Source organism: Perna viridis, chromosome 12, assembly GCF_037379345.1.
Source record: "Perna viridis isolate PV_CMFRI_1.1 ecotype Kerala chromosome 12, ASM3737934v1, whole genome shotgun sequence".
Lineage (NCBI taxonomy): Eukaryota > Metazoa > Mollusca > Bivalvia > Mytilida > Mytilidae > Perna > Perna viridis.
In genome coordinates, this window is record NC_142456.1 from 14,861,556 (window position 1) to 14,882,007 (window position 20,452).

Genomic DNA, 20,452 nt, shown 5'->3' on the forward strand with positions numbered 1-20,452 from the left:
ACTCTTGGAGGTGATTTTGCAGGAAACTAAACAAATGTGCAAAGAATTCACTATATAAAAGTCATATTATTTATGTTGATACCATGTATTGGAGGAAATTGATTTTAGCACAAATAATTTACAATGTAAATACTGTAACTTGCATGTGACATATAAGATAACAGTGTTACTGATAACTCTATCAGAATATGATAAGGGATTTAAATTGGATTTATGATATATTGAAAAATTAAAAGTTTGGTTAATGGATTAAGTTATCAGTTAAACAAATTAAAATTTTAAATCTAATAAATATCAATATGGATATCTTATTAATGTACTATATTTATTAAATTATGATGTTATTTCTCATATACCAAGTGGTACCAATGTTATTTTAATAGATGATGAAAAATCAGATCTATGACAAGTTTTTAAGTTGTTGGTGTGACCATTTTATTTTTCCATGGACATATTTATTTTGGTGACAACATCTTTATACAGTTATTTGATGTAACCAATTAAATTATTATAGAGGACATCTTTATTTTTGTCACAATATAGTTATTGAATGTGGCTGATTTGGTTTATGTACATTGGACATTCATGTTTTGTGGACCATTTCCCAATGATGTTGTTTGATCTGACCTGTACATTTTCACCCTAGAACGACATTTATATGATCAGAAGAGTAGTTTATTATCACTAGAAGGTTTGTTATGAGAAAAGTTGGTAATAAATTGTAATGTCTTCATTTTCTCTATGTAAGGACTTGATGAAGGACTCGCAACGTTCCCATTGTTAAATATGGATTTGGTTTGGATTTAATTATAATATACATTGTATTCTTTGTGAAAAAAAAAGTTATGAGGTTCAATTTATAGAAAGACAAGATTAAACATCTGAATTATTCTTTTTGTAAAGTAGAAGTGAATATGGCCTTTCATTATAATGATAAACCTTAAAAAAAGTTCAACAAGGTGTGGTGGCTAAGTGGAAGTGTGAAATAATTGTATTGAAGACAGACTGACAGATACTCAACTCTCAGGATAGCCAATTGAGTAGCTCAGTATTACAGACTATTGGATTAACACATGAATTTGTTGTGATGGAATAATGTATGATGTTATCAGATTGATCCGAAATTCAGATTGAATTTTTATATGTGGATTGAACTGAAGGGCGTATTGTGTACTTTTATAATTTATCTTCAACACAATGTGATATTGTCCTTCCCACACTGTTGACTTTTCAATTAGAAAATCATAAAATCAACATATTGAGCTTTGTATACTTTAGTATGATACATTTTAGTGATTTGTGTAGAATGTTTATGATATTTCTTTGATTGATTGATTTAGTTTCGTACTGTGTACTCTCAACATTAACTTTTACTTCTCCTGAATTATGGGAAGAAGGTGCATATCCAGGTTATACACATTGTGAATCTTTCATGGAAAATATGACAATGTGATAGTAATCATAATGACTTTAGGAGACTGTTGTGGTGTGGCTGATTTCCTGTTGCATGATGACACTGCATTTAAATGAAATTACACAGAAAATTGGAAATTTTTACATAAATAATTGACTTCATCTATAAATGGATTCATCTTGGGATTGATTATGCTACACCTGGTACCGTTTATAGAGAAGTTGATTACTCAATAGATCATTGTTAAAGTGTAATACATACTGATCAAGGAATCTTTCCAAGGATTTCTGTAATTGGAGATGTAGTGGATGAGAGTGGTGATTGGATTTGAAGATTTGAATTCAATTATCTTTTTCTTAGAAAATTTGTATGAATCAGCTGACTCCATCATTTCACCTACAGACGTTACTTCTGGAATTATGACATATCGGTATGACGTGTGATTACTAATGGAATGCTGATTTCCAATATTTGTTCATGATGGAAACATATATTCGGTATCTGGATAGTTCCTAGATTTATCCTGTTACAAAAAAACATAAAGAAAAACAATTTTTTATCTCTTTAAGTGATGTTTATTGTGGGACATCTCAACTTTGTGAAAATGAGGCTGCGAGAACAAAAGAAATAGAAAATATTACAAAGGACATCAATGACATACTCCAATATTCTAATTTTGATGCTTAGCATGAGTAAGGGAAGTGTTTCACAGTATAAATTTGGTAAATATTGATGTACAATGATAAGCAAACACTTTGTTTTCGCCAAGTATAAAAACATGCTGTTTATTTAGAAGGCCAATTATTATGTGAATAATTCTTACCAGGTCTGGGAAAGACATAAGATGTATTTGTTAACACAGAAAGCTGTTTAACGTACAAATAAGCATATCCTTAGCAGTGACCAAATTGGAAACAGTTTACGGAAAAACATGTCAAAGCTATATTTATAAAGGACCAATTAGTCCACTTTGTTAAATACTAGGGAAATATACCTGTTTTTATTTATTACCTGGCTGCTTCAAAGCCTTAGAGCTTTATGTGAACATTACTTTTGCCATTTATATGCTGCTTAAATTAACCATCAATATAAGTGCAAACAAAACTAGCTATATATTCTTGGTACTCTAGTACCTGACAAATTAGTTACTTGTGATCTATGCCTGAGCAGAACTTGTACTGGCTAAAATTAGCCATAAATGAAGGGAAAACTGACAAAAAATATCCATCATTTGACCAACACTTATAATTCTAATTATGGTCAATTTGATACTGTATATTATATAGCTGTTGTTGATAGAGGCATGTGGTCAGTTTAATCAACACATCCCTCTTGTAGTGTTGTAAAATTAGAATCAATATATTTAGGAAGTAAGGACAAAATGGAACCATGTCATGTGTTAATACTGTGAGATATTAATGTTTTAAACGTAGTCATTGTTGATTGAGATGTATTGTCAATGTGTCCGTGGTCCTAATGATCGTTTATCTAACTCAAGTGGACCTTCGTATATCTACATGTTGTGATTATCTATCTATTTGTTTATACTCAGAAATTTTATACATTTATGACAAAGATATTTCAAGGATCTGAATTTCTATATACATGTACAGTAGTTACATTCTTGACCAGTTTGTAGCTGCTATTATTGTGCGCTTAGTGAAGGATACAGATTCATGGAATTGAACTTCTATTACCATATTTGGCAATAAATTACATATTCTGGAGTGTATAGTTGGGATAAAAAGAAATCTGACCATTCTGTAGTCCTTAGAAATGGCAATGGCAACTTTACCTTCATAATTGCCACTTTGAAATTCTGAATTTGCGGAGTTGACATGAGGACTTGTTTAGATAACTTTTATGACTGGAAAGTAAATCCCAAGTTTCAGAATCCATGGTTTGAAGTGACCATTGATTTAGACCAATATTTAGTTGAAGATAAGTCATGATTTTATGGTCTTTTCCAATCGCTGCTAATCAATGAACAGATTGGAAGTGTTTAAATTTTAGAAAATTTGTGAGAAAAGTCAATGGAAAAATTATGTAATGTGTTGGTGTAATGAAATACAGTTGGAAAGTTTAATCAAAAGGAATTCTTCATTGATGGTGAATTTTCAGATTTGGATACTAATTCTGGATGCTGATTTTGTACTTTAATGTAATTTGAAAGCTGAATGTATTAGTCATCAAATAGAAATTGTTTTAGAAGAGAGTTTGTAGCATAGATACTAATTTTAACTTTTATAGTACATATTGGATCATTTGTGTAAATCACAACTTGCGTAAAGACTGTCAGTTGTTAAGTACCATTTATGACATAAGGATATATCCGTTTCTTAATAACCAAACCTAGCTATGAGGACTATATACAATCCTGTATCCTCTCGTGGGAATGTCTCACTGTGGTGTGTTGGATCACAGAGTTCAAACAAAGTTCCTGACAGTCCATTTGTCCGTAGACCTTTCCATGGACCCAGGGCTGCATTACGTAGAGGACGTCTATCACACTCTCATCCTAACCTTAAACTATTGGGTCAAGGTAGGCTGTTCATAGATTTCTAAATTAATAGATGTCTAGATTTCTTTTACAGCTTCCAGCATTCGAGGCTCAACTACTTTGGCCCTCTACTCCAAAATGTTACCTTTAAAGTAGAAGGATAATTTAATTAGCTAGGTTTTGACTTCAGACCTTCAAGTCTTCCATTCTTGGAAAGAGGACAGTTCTGTTATTGACATTTCTAATTTTTAAAATCTACTTACTTGAATCTGTATTTATTTGGTTTACTTCCATATTAGTCATGTTTAATTTTAACTAGCACCAAGAGAGTTTATCCATACTTTCTTATAATAAAGATGTTTGGAAAATTGTGAATTATATTGTTGAGTAAATAAGAACTTTTGGTGTGTGGAACATTTTAGATATTTAAGTACCAGTCTTTATAAAAACAGACAGGAGGTGATTCATGCATGTCAAAAACCCACCAAATCCCCGTTTATTTCTTATTTAGATTAAGTTACAGACCAAGTATGTCTTAGTTTTTCATTCGGATGTTGGGCTTTTGAGATAAAATTTATATATATTGTACATGAAATTAGCACTTTGCAAGAGTTATTGTTCTTGATTTTGTTTAATTTGGTTGATATTAGTAGGAGAAAAATGTATGATTTTCTCAAAAGTGCAGATCTGAATATGGAAAAGAAAACTGGTACATAAAAATACAGCATATGTAAATTGAAAAAGCATTGTTCGTTCGGGGGGTTTTTCTTCACCACGAATCACTTTAATATGGATATTATCTGAATTTTATATGGACTGGTACTTAATTCATAATTTGTTGCATATAACTTGGTTATTTTCTTCCATTCTGAACAAATTTTGTCAACCAAACTGACAAAAGTGGCACTTTTTGCAAGATGTCTGCAAATAATCTGTCGCAGGTGAACGGAACCAGTACAAGATAATAAATGTCCAAGGAATTCATTTTTTGTTTTTATCAATGTTTAAAGTTCATTTACCTATTAACATAATTTAACCATAGAAAGGCATGCAGGTATAAACACCAAAGACAAAGTAAATTATATAAAAGGAAATCTTAACTGTGTAGTTGTTTAAAGTTATATCCGAACTTTTTATGAACTCTTTAGACCCGTTATAGGTCTATAAATTTCCAATTTAGGCTAATTGCATAGATGAAATTTTTGCATAATTATTAATAAAAAAGTAATTATTGATTTTTATTTTCTGATAATCATTAGATTTTATTATACATTTGATATCCATTAAAATTTCCAATAATAATGGATTTTTATATGACATTAATTGATAAGACAGATCATAAAAACCTTGTTCAAGCCTTTTAAAGTCAGGATATCCATTTCAGTTCAGCTGTAGTATGTTTTATCCACCATTGTAATAACTGTGAAGTCAGCCGAAACCCACTTAATATCAATTATTTCAATCATTCAGCATTACAACCTTTGCTTACCCTACTGGTGCCCCTGGTCCATGCTCCCAGTTTTTAGTGGAGTCAGAGTTGCTCATTTACTTTTGTTACTCTGTATGTATTATTTTAGTTACTTTATGTTCTTTATTGTGTGTGTCTGTTTTCCATGTCTAGTCTTTGTCGCTGGATTACATTCTTTTTGGTTCCCTTGATTACTCTTTCTGACAATCAAAGACTGGACAGCCCACTTCACTTTCCCACACTCCACCCCAACATACACTACAATTATGGAAGATTAATTTAGACTATAGCTATGAGAACATTGAAATTTTTAGATGATACAAATTTTCTTTTTTTGCAATATTGCAGCTCAGTTACATTTTTGCTACAAGTAAAACATATTAATTTCCACTGATTGAGTAAAAGGCCGAAAAGTGGTGAAATAGTTATTCATGAAGAATAGGGCTAATTCAGGGTTGGCAGATTTTGTTGTATGCTATAATATATAATTATTTGGTCCTTCAGATAAATGGTTAAAAAACAATACCTGAATTTAATACATGTATATATTTTTGTCTTACATTGTCAGTTGAAATTACACACTTGTATGATATTTCATGGTCGTCTCACTTTGCAGAAATGAGAAAAATAAGCAATATTTATTCAGTGCTGAATTTTTATCCCATAAATAATCTAAGCATGTAATATTGTTTTATTTTTGTAATTTAGAGTTGTAAGGAGATCTAATCAGTACAGAACAATTCATGCATGAAAGTGGCGACATTGTTTTACCAAATGGGTTTTTACCTGATCCGTACCTTAATTTATAGTTAACTGATTTTTGGGGGTTATTATTGGCGGCTAGAACCAATATTTTACTGCTACATTCTAGTCATTTGGAATTTCTTCACTTAAAGGTAGGATGTGTGATGATCAAGATACACTGACTGTGGTAGTTCTATATGTAAAATTTCATTGTTTTTCATGAAAATAGTTTTTTTTGTAAATTAGTATGTAATGAACAATGCTTATAAGCTGTGATAAAATACTGTAGTACCTATGATAACTGGACATATGTTTTGTTGAAGAAATTAAGCATTGTGTAGAAAAACAAAGTTTTTCATGCATGTTAACATTACAATTATAATAAGAATGGTATGATCCTACTTAATTGATGAAAATTGATAACTTCTGTAGAGTTAGAATAAGCTGTCCACTGAGTTATGGCATAACCAAATTAAATCATAGAATTTACCATCATTTTATAAGGCCTGTTTTTTTGTTCTGTTGAAAGCACTTTGTGTTTATGTGTTATTATGGATTAAAAAGAGTAAAAATTTGATCAGCTTTGTGGATTGATTTTTGATTTGAAAGCAAGTATAAAAGATCCAGTTTATTCCAGCTGATATTCTAATTAGTTTCTAACACTGTTCAGAGGTCAAAATTTATTTCCAAGACTGGAAGGTCTGGACTATACCAAGTTATAAATCAATGGTCCATTTGAGGAAGACCGAAAGTCCTCAATGAAACATCATTTAATACAGTTAAAGGTCCTGGACCATAGAAAATTCAGAAACTGTAGGTCCCAGATCTCAGACCTCAACCCACTAATTTGAACCCTGATTGTTTGTACAATCAATAATAAAGGAAAAGAAAGGAGAAAAAATAGAAAATCTAATGAGACAATGATATAATAGTTGGTTTTAAGGATCAGTGGCTCCACCTATTGTTTTCTGTTATACAATACAATCAACTAGTATTGATAATATCGTGTGTACCGAGCGTCAACTTACATGTTTAATGTTCAAGTTTTTGTAAGCTTCACATGAAAACTGATTTATTCAACGGGTCATAGTTTTCCTTTCCTCGTTTGTCTACCCCAGACTTGACGTTTTATGAGCAACTCGGTGGGTGTTTCTAGAAAAGCAGAGGACGCTTACCCTACCGGTGCAACTGGTCCACGAGCATCAACTTACATGTTTAATGTAGGAGTTTTTGTATGAGTTTTCACCTTGTAAAATGTTTTTACAACCATGTTGTATAAGACTGAACATCATAGTGACAATGTCTGTTGGAATATTTTGGTTTAAGCCATTTGATTGTTTCTTCCGGGTTCGGGGAAAATGCAGTTATGTCAAATTATGAACTTAAAAAGATATATTTTGTATTTTAGCGCTTTCACTAATTTAGTATACAGCTGGAAAATCAACAGTAGAATTACCAGGGGGCATGTTATAATTGTTCACTGGAAATGTATTTGAGTTGAGCTTTACATTTGAAAAAAAAAATGTGAAAATATTTTGCCTTTGTAGTGAATCTTCTTCAACATTGTGATATAATTAAACTGGAAGATATCAAAATGTTGTCAGATTTGCCTGCTTTGGACTATTAATGAAATTACTTAGTATATATTTGACCTTGAGCTGACATTTTTCATCCTAATTGGGTTATTTTTTCTTTGATATATTCACCATATCATCACCTCTCCTTACCTATCCTCACTGTCACATAAGGTCTGGATACACTATCTCCACTTGCTTCTATCTTTTCTTGTTGAAGGCACCAGAAAACAATTAATTTTCAAATGCAATACACATTTGAGCAGATTAAAAAATTCCACTGGCAGAACTGAATCAAACTTCTCTGGCCTAAAGATATGTACAAACAGGATTGTATATATAAATTGTAGAAAATTTTACCATCATTTTCTGAAATTAATACATATGACCCGGAGATGGGGTAAACATGACAAATGAACGGAGTTAAAAGTCCTAAATTTTAACCTTCTTCCACTGAACCAAGTTACAACTTTTAGTCAGAATTGATTAATGAAAAAAATCCCATGTAATTTTAACCTATTTTTTATCAATTACAGGCAAAACTTCAGCAAATAAATTTCCAGTAAAAATATGAAAAAATGTGGAAGGTACCTACTACCAAAGTTGGAACTATACGAAAACCAAGGGGAATTAATTGTGTTCTTGTACCTGAAGCCCAACTACTCCAGCCCTGTTGTGATGTTTCTTACTACTGAACAAGAAAGATTACAGCTGGTGGTGGAGTAGTTTGGCATCAGCATATCCATTCTGGTTATATTTGAACTGATTTCTGGCAGACAAAAGTTTAAATCTTGTAATTTAAAAAATCATTTAGTCATTGTTATAAACAGATATTGGCAAAAAAAATTTTAAAAAAGCATCAGAATAGAAGAATAAGTATGAGACATTAAAACAAAATACGGAAACAGCTAGGAAATAGAGGCAATCTATATTATTTAACACATTGTAGAATACAGAATTATGTACAACTATATATATAAACTGTAGATAAGGAAAATACTTCAGCCCACAAAAAACTAAAGCACCAGCATTATAGACTCCAATAAAAAAAACGGAGTAACATTTGAAACTGCATCAGTAAATTAAAGATTTGGGTATACAAAAACATGTACATGTAGCATCATTTTGATAGTTTACCTTCTCATCAGAAGCTCTATTGAAACAGTGGGCTATATAAGTTTTTTTTCCTTTTTTGGATTGCAAAACTGTGTAAATTTTTCATTTGAAATATAGGATTTACCCTGTTTAGGCTATAAAAGTTTACAAATAATTTCTGTGTTGTAAGTTAGATTGGTTATCAACAGGCAATGACGCCATAAGCATTAACAGTTGTGATGTCTTACAATTTAAAAGTAATGAATAGGAATACATAAGGAACATTAAAGCCTCCACCCATTACAGAATATTGTATTCCCCTGTGCATGTAAATCTATTTGAAGGTTGACCCTTGCTTTCTTTGTCTTGATTCTTAAAGTTTAAAATATCAGTTTATGGATCAGGTTAGCATGACATATTTAGTAACTCCATACTTAAAAGTAAATCAATCATATGAAAGTAGGTTGGAGGTCTTTTATATCAGTATATTTTTACATATGCAACATCATGCCCACTAGCAATTCTATTTGGAGAAAAAATTCTCCTTTTTTTATTATTAAAGGAATTTGTGCAATTCTCAGCATGATAAGATGAATCATTTTCATGCTCCAAATGGAAAATGATGGATGGTATTAAACTGGCATATAGGTAATTTCTTACTTGCCAAGAATTTATGCAAAGGGAGATGATTCTGTTTTGCTTACTGTCCCAATAAGTTGACAGTTAATCAGGAGTACTTTTAGTATATTAAACAGCAAATGTATTGGATAATATACTGATACAAACATTTTGAAGTCTTTGAGGTTATTTCAAGGTTTCTTTATTTATGGAAATATGAATTCGTGGATATATGGCAATTAGACATTAACATTGATGTTTTATTTGTGTAATAAATTGTCATAAATAATCTTTTTTTTTTGCATTTAAGAAAAAGAATTCTAAACATGTGATGTCAGGGCCCTATTTCATTAAAAAAATCTCAAATTGAGATTGTTTCATATATGAAACTGAACCTTGGTCTAAGGGAAGCACAATGTACTAAACAAACAATAGTCTTTAGATCTTCTATAACTTCCTCATTGTCTACATTCTTTCAGAAACTAAAGAAACCACATAATATGACATATCTAGAATAGATGTAGGTACTTGAAGAATCATTCAGTTGATATTTAATAAAAGCATTATTATATAATTGTGGTTGATAGAGTTTGTTGTGTATGTCTGTTTTCCATGTTTGGTCGTCCCTGGATTACTTTCTTTTGATTCCCGCTAGAACCTTTGGTTCCCTTGATTACTCTTACACAAAATATGGATGAAATTAAAGATATTTGGCTGTGACAACTTATAATAGGAACTAGTGAAGTTTTGTGGTATTCTTAGAACAACAGTTTATTATTGAACAAATACTTTTTTAGAATTGATTTCCTTACATGTAGAAATCCAAACTAAGTGCACGTATGTTAAGTTAGAAAGTTTGGGTTAACCACTAATATGTTACACAATACATGTACAGTGATGAATATATGATAAGGTAATACATCATAAAACTATGAAAAGGAGGCTACCTAAAACATGGAATAGGAATTAACAGCTTTTTGTCTGTAGACTCCTGTAATTTGTAGAAATTTGTATATTTACATTTTTATTCATGTATTTTAAAGATTATTGATTTTGAATTATTACCTAATTATAAGGTTTTATCTTGTTTATTAAATATACACATATTTTTCTCTATTTTCAAAATTTATTCAGGACAGGGCGATCTATTGCACTGTCGATGTACTATTGCACGGTGCAATAGTCTCCTTGAGGAGTCTATTGCACTGACCCCATAATGACCTTTATCAAAGCCTTTTGATTGGTTGAACTTTTTTTAAGCGCTTCATTGAATTGGAATTTACACACAAAAAACTTGTGTGTAAAAACGTAGATATGACTCTCATCTGCCAATTCGTAAACATGGAGCGGTCAATTTCCTATTCCTGGTCGAATGGTTGTCTCTTTGACATATTCTCTATTTCCATTCTTTATTATATCTCATAGACAAACTAGGTAATAAAACAGCCGTTGGGCTCGTGCAGTAGAACACTTGATCATTCTCAGTACCTCAGGACAAATATTCTGGTCTATTGCATCCAACCCATTTAATAACAGTATACTATAAATTAAGGTCACCCTTTTTTTTAAACTATTGGACAAGTCTTTTAAATGTCAGTTATTGTTTAAATAAAATTTGCAAATTAAACTTAGTAATTATACTTGTATCCACAAATGCTAAAAAAGATTTCTATTTATTTGTATGATTTCATAAAATAATAGAATGTAAAAGATTGTCAACATAGATAATTAATTTTCTATGATAAATTTTGCTAGTTGCATATTGATTGAAACCATTTTGGCTTATTCCATTTGATTTTGAAGCAGAATGTAATAAATGTTCAATGTAGATCTGAAGTTTCCTCAGTAAATAAGAGGGGTTTACCTGCATAATCATATTTTAACTTGAATCCCCATTTTGTTAAGAAAAACTTACTGCCTCAAATTTATATAGGAATTTTGAAGTTTTAAATACTATTTTTGCCATTCAAAGCATTATTTTCAAAGCAATGATCAGAATGTTTCTCTCCATACTTTATGGATTTAATTTATCAGTCATTTTCTTATGGAATTATTTAGCCAGGTATAGTTTTACATTACCAATACATGTACATGTGCTGCATACATGCATGCATGTTCATTGATGAATACAAAATGAACTGAGTAATACATTATAATGCTGTAACGACAAGTCTCCACCGAAAGCACAGAGATTTATGGAATAAAAGGTCATTAAATATCGAAATCACTGCAAGGAAATCATGAACAGACTTACATTGAAAATATTGATGACAACAAGATGAGTATGGGTCAACTATTACAATGTATATATTACATGCATGTGAAGCAATGAATTTTAATGGCATTTAAAGATAAAACATGAGAAAAACTAAGATGTATAAAGTAAATAGATGTCAAGGATTCCACTTAATGACATGTTGTATATGGCATAGTGTTTATTTTAGGTTGCATTTGAAATTCTTATTATAATATAGTTATATTAAAAACAACTTTGTCTGTACATCTGTTCACTTTTTTAACATATTTCTCAGATTCTGATACCAAAATTATTTTATATTTAGTATTTTTGTGTCATCATCACAGCTACTATGTATTTACTATTTTACATGGAATTTTTTCAGTAGTTCTAATAAAGAGTTACGGCATAGGTATTTACTCTCCCACCCTCCCAATATTTCATCATAAATTCTATAATATCCCACTACCTTGGCCACCTCCCTGCAGGAGTTTTACATCTCCCACATTTCTGAATTTTCAAAATTTCCATAATTCATCAGTCAAAGTGACAGGGAGAAAAAGAGAGGTCATGAAGGAGTAATCAAGGGAACCAAGGTTATAGCAGTAATCAAAAGAATGTAATCCAGGGACAAAGACCAGACATGGAAAACAGACATGCACAACAAAGAACATAAAGTAACTAAAATCATACATACAAAGTAACAAAAGTAAATGAGCAACTCGGACTCCACTAAAAACTGGGAGCATGGACCAGGTGCACTGGTAGGGTAAGCGTCCTCTGCTTTTCTAGAAACACCCGCCGAGTTGCTCATAAAAAGTCAATTCCAGGGTAGACAAACGAGGAAAGGAAAACTATGACCCACTGAATAAATCAGTTTTCATGTGAAGCTTAGAAGTAACATATCTTAGTTTGGACCAAAATAACAGTTTTGTTTTTTTTTTAATTTCAATCTAATGTTGTAGTGTATAAAAATAAACTATCACAAATTCTAGTGTTGTTTTATTACAAAAAGTGTGACAGCTAAAATATATCATGAAATGATGCTAAGTCAAATCTCCCTCTCGTAAAATTTTAAGAGGGAGATCTTCTGAGTTTCTAACAGTTAACATCTATGAGTTTGGGTATGTTTAACTGAATTTCATGTTTACACCTTGTTTGGAGAAAAGTATTCATATTTAGTGAATTTTCAAGGGAGTTTTGCAGACATACAAGCCCCACCTGCCTTTCATACATGTAGCTCTTTAATGATTCAAATGATTTGTCAAATACCTATAATCTATTTGTGTACTGATATATTTTTTTCTTCTTCAGAAAGTGCAATTTTTTAGTAATCTGTTTATGTAGCTTAAACAATGAGTTTTGAATGTTAGCAGCTATTTAGATTTTTTAAAAATATTTTCCTTGATATTCAGCATTAAAAATTAGATTTTAATCTTAGATGTCTTAAATGTTTTGGTTGCTCCATCCATATATATTACAAATTTTTATCTTTTTATCATTTTTCTACTTACCATTTGTTTCCTATTTTCACTAGAAAGTCACGAATCTTCATTTACATTGTAAACCTACAGGTGTATAATTACCGACTTATCAAAAGGTGTTATAAAGACCTGTCAATCACGTAAGTCCAAAACAACCGGAGTTTCTATCCCCTGTTTAGAAATTACTCTTTACAAAACAAGACAAATATTGCAAGGTTTTGATAAAGATTAGTAGTTTGTAAATTGTTGTTCAAAAGATTCTGTCAAATATTGACAATTTTGAGACGTAGGTTTTAAAAGTCAATTTCAAAAGTTTTGAATTTTTCACCTTGAGATGAGAAAGGGGTAATTAGAGTTAAAGGTTAGGCTTAAATCAAAATAAAACAGGAGTGCTAGATTTTTACAGGGAGGAATATTAGAATTTTTAGGCATTATTATGAATAGTCCATAGATCTAAAGACACTTGTTTCTTGAGCTGCTAAAATATTTTAAGTGCTAGTGGTGAAATATGGTAATGATTTCCTTCCTGCTGAGTTTATTTGATTGATTGAGTATGGCCAAATTGAACTGGGTATGGCCAAAAATTGTATACAAAGAAAAAGATACCAAAAGTGTATATAAATGGCAGGCATGTGCACTAATATTAAGTTCACATTGGATATCTTTAGATTTTTCTTAAGGATGAGTACTTTGTATTCAGCTAAGAGTTTAATAGTTGTATTCTGTCACTATCAGAAAATATTCCAAGCCAATTTTTTACTCCACCATAGATCATTGTTACCAGTCATTTTTCTCTCCCTTCCCCAACCTTTTTATACTTCATGTTGGTATGCAAATCACTAACGGAATGCTTAAACACCATTTAGAAAGTTGACAAAACTATGCACTCTGTGCCTCATTCCTAGATGGACTTGTATTTTAAAAACCACAGTTTGAATGATATAGTGAAAAGATGACAACCTTGGAAGGGGGAAGGTTGTGACCAAGGCCTCTTTTATAGAATTTATAGAATTGATTGTTTTTTTATGTTAAACATTGCAAAATATTCAGAAAGTTGTGTAGTTTTGTATTATTAAGAGACAGTCCATGTAAAAATCCGGCAGATCTAATGATATGAGTGGCACAGGGTAAATTTGGTCCCACTGAATTTTTTGTTCCAATATAATGTATATACAATATGTATGTCAAAAAGAATAAAGTTTTTTTTTAATTGACAATGGATAGCTCAGAAAATGATTTTCAGGTTCCCTAACAAAGCAACCAAATTTTGCTCAAATTAAAGGATTATTTCCCTTTTTTCCATGAATTTCAATGCTATCTATGTAGTTTATTTCTCTTTCATTGTTGCAGTTAATCCAAAACAAACTTCCAACTTTGAGAAAGGATGTATTTGTGATATGAAATGGGTGATAATATTTTGAAAACAAAATTTGTCATGTGCTTCCCACTTCCTGGTTTTTGCCTGTACACCCTTCTTAATATGATTTAATAAGATGCATCTTTTTCACAATTCATTCTCTGGATATGACAACTAAGTTAAAAATGAAATAGAGAAGAAGTACACAATATAGAAAATTTGCCAGAACTAACCAAACAACCATTTTCAAAAACAGAGAGATTCGAGTAGGTGTCAACTTTGAAAGTACAACAAATGTCAACTTTTATAACTTTGATTTATAAAATAAATTCCAGAGTTAGGGTGTTAAGACTAATAGCAATCAACTAAATGTTTTTAAAGTAATAATAAAGTTTATTGAACCTAAACTTGAAATTTATTAGAAGCAGTAAATATGATTATATAAGGGTGTTGCACTCCATTTATATGGAGTTCACATACAAAAAAGACTTATACTTTTATTGAGATAATGATAAAATCCCTTGGGAATAGAATGGCTATAAATTTAATAGGTTTATCATTAAATCTATTTTTAAAATACATTTTGCCATACCATTTCACAGAATCATGATGTTGCAACTGGGAAAAATTTGGATTAATTAGCCACACCGAATTTAGAAGTAATAAAATACACTCTACTTTAATTCCCTACAAAGGGGGGCATTAAAATACAATAAAATATTTGAACCAGAAAGGAATAGCAATAAGTAACCTGATTTTCAATGATTTAAGCCACTTTGATTTGAAATTTGAATAATTTAACAGGTTTAAATTGGAAGTAAAATATCAGCAAGGATGGCAGAGATAAAGTTTCAGAAGTTTGATAAGTGTAAGCCTAAATAAGAATTAGGTAAGGATACAAATGTAATAAAATGTTATTTATCAAATTTATATCATTTCCTTTTTTAGCTCACCTGGTCGTGTGCCATTGCCATCATTTGGCATCTGTTGTTATCCTCGTTAACAATTGCTTCAAACATCTTCTCCTCTGAAACTACTGAATGGATTTGGATGAAACTTTAGATGATTGTTCCTCCTGCACAAAATGACCGTTTGGATTTTTAGGGTAAAAGTATTCAGCATGATGAGATCTATCTGTGGCCAAAATTTTGTGAAAATCTGTTGACCCATGTTGGAGTTATTGCCCATTTTGGACGTTTCTTGCTGTCTTCGATGTTATTACTTTAAAAAAATCTTCTCCTCAGAAACTACTATACAGAATTCAATGATAGTTGGTATTTTTCTTTTTTAGGGTTGCCATTACTAAAAATAAAATATAGGGGTCAGACAGTAGTTTTTTGCATATATCTCCAAAACTCTTAGGTTTAGCCAATATCTTTCAATTGCTGAAATGATCCTTATTATAATGCCTACAAAAGTTTCCAAGGGATCAAAGTTGTCAGATGACTCCATGTAAGAGTTATTGCCCTTGAGAGCTGACAAAATGACTTCTTTTTTTTTTTTTTACAGTTTTCAGCCAATATCTTGAAAAACAATGATATATAGAATGAAACTTAATATTGCTGAAATGATTCTTATTGTAAGGCCTACAAGAGTTCCCAAGGATCAAATTTTTCAGCCTCTTGTTCTTGTATTTATTTAAATCTTTCATCTTTTTTCTAATAGAAAGGTTTTCGTTACATTAATTTTTCAAAGTTTTTTGTTATCCCATTCCAACTTAAATACCCTTACAATTTTTTTTAAAATTCTATCATAAAAAGAACATTTTATAAATACTTTAGAAATATCTTTTGTTGTATTTGACACGATTAGTCTTTGCAAAATTAAATGCTAGGAATTATTCTACTAAAATATTATGAAATGGTAGGGGTATATATATTCTATTGTTTGCATGATTATTAGTCTGACTGGTAGATTTACATTGTTGATTTGGATCCAGTATTTGATACCTTGTAAGCTGAAGTCAGATCTGTACAACATGCAATAAGTTACAATTTCAGGTGTTAGCTTGCTGTGGTATAACTTTTTTTTCAGGATGTCCATCTAAGTTTCAACTCCAGCTGTCGTGAGTTTAAACTTAAATGGTTTTTGAAAAGGATTTTAAAGATATTAAGACAATATTGAACTATTTAATTGAAAAAAATTTGAATTATTACACCTGATATCTACATCTGTAAATTAGAGAATTATTTCATTCCTTTTGAAGGAGACAAGACGATGGAGTAATTCACTGGTTATAGAATTATTACATAGTAATAACTTATCTTTGGATGATTATTTTTGTCCTTTATTGTCATACATTATCCTCAGACAGTGGACTCCATAAACCAGTTCTGATAATATTGAAACAGTCATTTTGCTGTATATATCTGGTTGTAAAATATTATTTTAGTGTTTTATGCCTTAGTTATAACAAACATACATTGTATTCGTTTAAAAGATTGTTCTTCAAAACTTTAGTCTCTGTGTTGTTTATCATCAGTAGGAGTACAAGTAAAAGTTTTAGTGCAGAGGAATCCAATTTTGCATTCAACGTTTGGATGTGAGAAGTTTCATTATTTTTTTCTTCAATGGACTTCATATTTAAAGAGTTTATCACAACTGGATTAGAAAAGATTTTGAATTCTGAACTGTGAAAACTTACTGACAAAATATGATGAAGGGAACTACATGTAAATAGCCATAGCCATGATGTATACATGTAGATAGATATGGAGGTTTTTTTTATGATACTAAAAACATACTTTCAAAGTCCTTAAACCCTGTGAAAAAAAATCAACAGTTTTAGCTGTAAACAAATTTTGAAGGATATATTTTGGCAAGCTTGCTGATTTTCTTGTGTTCTTTAATTGTTTTTTTTTGCTGAATCATATTGTTTAAATTTGGTCCAGTAATCACATGTTTTGTCAAAAGGTCAGTTCCCTATTCCTATTCATTAAGATAAATCACCTGATTGAGATGAAATTAATTGATGTAATTCCATTTTATTTAAATGATTTGATTAAACTTTGATAAACAAACTTCATAATCTTCAGTTAAATTTTTAAGTTATTTGTTTAGTTGAATTACCTGAAAGAACTAATTATTTTTAAAAGTGAGCTTTCCTATTCGTTGTTTGTCACATGTGATTATAATTGCTCCAAAGGTGGTTGTAAAGAAAACTTGGATTATTGGACCAAACTGTTATCCAAATCTAAATATATTTTGTGTCATTAGGACTGGCGACAATAGGACTTACGGTCAGTCACTAATCTGACAATAATATAATGATATAGGTTCTTTAAAGTTTAGCAGGAATTTGGGGATATGTGAACAATTCCAAAACATTCCCTGTGAGGTATTAGGACTCTTCTGGATTGAAGGTGTCAATTCAAGGGTTGTTACCCTGGTGTGTATGTTTTCAGAAAGAAATTGAATTAAACAATTCAGCTGAGATGTATCAGTAATTTTGAATGGAGATACAAGACTAGGATAGTATCAGAATTTTAGAATTGTAAAACACATAGTTGTGTTCTACTTCAAGCAGCAAGAAAGCAATGATCAGGCATTTTTCAGTAATCGTTGGAAGGGCTGAGCATTGAACTCTTTCAATATAGACCTTCAACATTGGACCATTTATGGACAGTTGATATAGTGCTGGTAAACTATTTAAGAGTGAGTGTGTTAGAGCTGATCAAACTGTAAATGTGCCTTGCCTGTAGTTAAGTAATGAATAGAATGAAGTCTAAGATTTTGTTGATTGTAGTCAAGTTTTATGGTTTTCGTTGCCTTTAATGGATGACAGATTGAAAATTATGTATGCATTTTAAGACTGAATTGATAGATCTCTTTTATGAAGTGTTACTCAACTGGAAAGATGTTAAAAGCTGCACTTGAACTGTAAGAAATACTTGTGTGGAAAAATCTCAAACTTTTAGAGAATTTGGAATTTGGGGATTATATTGATCAATGAGATTCATTAATGTTAACTAGAAGTACTTGGCAAGAAAATTGGGTAGAAATATGACAAATATTTGAAGACTTTGATACGCAGTGATTGGACATTAATCAATTATAATGGATTGTGATGGATTCAATTGAAGCTTGATTTTTTTCGATATTATGATATAAACTCATTTGCATAAATTTGCATAAATTGTATTATGATGGAAGTCACCTTAAAGGAAAGGTCAAATTACTGTAAACACTGATAATAGGGGAAACACCTGATTTTTGTATGTATCTTTAATTCACAGTGTTCAGAAAAGGATAGTATTTCTATTGTGAGGCATGTTATTTGAAAAGAAGTCATTTTAAAAGCAGATGACTTCCTTTTAAAGATAGACACTTGTGGTTTTTATGAAGTTTTGTCAAACAAAAGCTGATTTGAGAAGTTTCATGATTTAACAAGTTGGATTTTATCAGTAACAGAGTATACATACGATTGAAGCTCAGGATTATAAAATTTTATCTCTTTTTGCTCAGTGAGGATTGGCTTTGCCTTTAATTATGGATATGAAGGTCTTGTAGAGACACCCTAAGTTATTATTCAACTTGATCATTTTTATTGGAAGTTTTAAGCTGTAAAATGATATAGAAAATCAGTGTTGCTTTTATTCTGCAGGCAAAGTGCTATGTACCGTGCTATATACTGCTAGTAGTCATGGTGAAATTTTAAAGCGCTACACATGTTGAAAAATTGGTGCTAATTTTCAGATTGTAAGAGGCAAAAGTTCAAGTAGCCAAAGTTTGAACCTGTTCATAGGTTACTGGCAACAATGTGATAGACATAAGTGATGTAATGCAGAAAACTACGCAAGATATGAGGTTTTAATTATAGTACATATGAAAGATTTTGTGAAAAATTAACTACCAAGTTGCTCTAGGCCTTTATAAGGTGTCAAAATATATGATAACAGATATTTTCTACGTATTGAGGTTAGCTAGGACAGACTAATACCAAGCCTTGTACAAGTGTCGCTTTAAGGAAATTACGTTTTTTTATAAGAAGAAGGAAATTAAATTTATTTCATGGAATAGTCAGAAATTGGCTTAAAACAATGTTTTTCTCAGACCCATTAGTATTGTGGTACAAACCTGACAGTCCACAAACGCCGGAAACTCCAAAATGGGACGGACCTCTCCAGATTGTTGTACAGGATTGTGACCTTGACCTAAACAATAACAGTAATGATGAAGGTAAATGTCATTGTAAATTTTGTTTCCAACAAGTACAAAACAAGGTTCATATTTTTCATATTCCCTAGAAATTGATTTTCTATGTGCTTTCTAGTATGAATGTGAAGTTTGTGGTTAGCTTACTCAGTAATATTTATTTTCTAGTCAATATTGTATATATTTATTTCTGAACATACATATTCTTCATCGGGCTAATATTAAAATTAGTTTGTTTGTCTTCGCCTGACTGACCCATCAGAACCATCCACTGAAAAGTTTTTCTTTGGGCACTCATGCTATGACAAACAGAAAATTTTGTTAGTATGACCTTGGTATTTTCAGGGTATTATTGTAGTTTCACAACTTCTGATGTTCACTTAAGGAGGTAGACCTAGGGTAAGGGACACAACTCTTACAAATCATTGGAATGTTTGTCCAGCATTTTACAACTATATCATGTAAGTATCAAAGTAACTTGGATTGATTTCATTCTGTTTCCAATGAATGCTTGATAGGCTTTGGTAAAATTGAATATGATACAAACATATCACTGATTTCAAGAGTTGTATCCCTTACCCTAGGCCTACCTCCTTAAGTGAACAAGATGGTTGTTAGTAAAGCAGATATGGATAGGGAATGTTATTTGACATTTATTGAGAAATAAAACAAAGGTAAAACAACTTATCAAACATAATACAAAAATCAGCAGTCAGTCCATAGATAAAAGTTTGTGTGCAACAGGTTCATAGCTTTTTGTAATCTACGGCAACAAATAGAGCAAAAATGTGGTATCCTTCATTCGTTT

The 20,452-nt window shown here is 30.9% G+C and overlaps 1 protein-coding gene and 1 long non-coding RNA gene across 3 annotated transcripts in view; one reads left to right on the plus strand and one right to left on the minus strand.

The window, feature by feature from the left end:
* Positions 1-1,360: 1,360 nt before the first annotated feature.
* Positions 1,361-20,452, plus strand: part of LOC148601337 (pleckstrin homology domain-containing family G member 5-like) — a 117,940-nt gene continuing 98,848 nt past the window's right edge. Inside the window, exon 1 of one of the 2 annotated variants that reach the window (XM_088555335.1) lies at positions 1,361-3,956. In XM_088555335.1, the coding sequence (XP_088411461.1) occupies positions 3,773-3,956 (184 nt within the window). In that variant the 5' untranslated portion in view covers positions 1,361-3,772. Of the gene's footprint in view, positions 3,957-18,749; positions 19,669-20,452 lie in introns of those variants that run through there. The other variant, XM_088555336.1, reaches the window with a different exon arrangement.
* On the minus strand, positions 3,923-19,643 carry LOC148601338 (uncharacterized). The gene is made up of 3 exons (XR_015917135.1): positions 19,567-19,643; positions 7,854-8,009; positions 3,923-4,059 (listed from the first exon to the last, which is right to left on the minus strand). It is a non-coding gene; the product is annotated as an uncharacterized LOC148601338 (long non-coding RNA).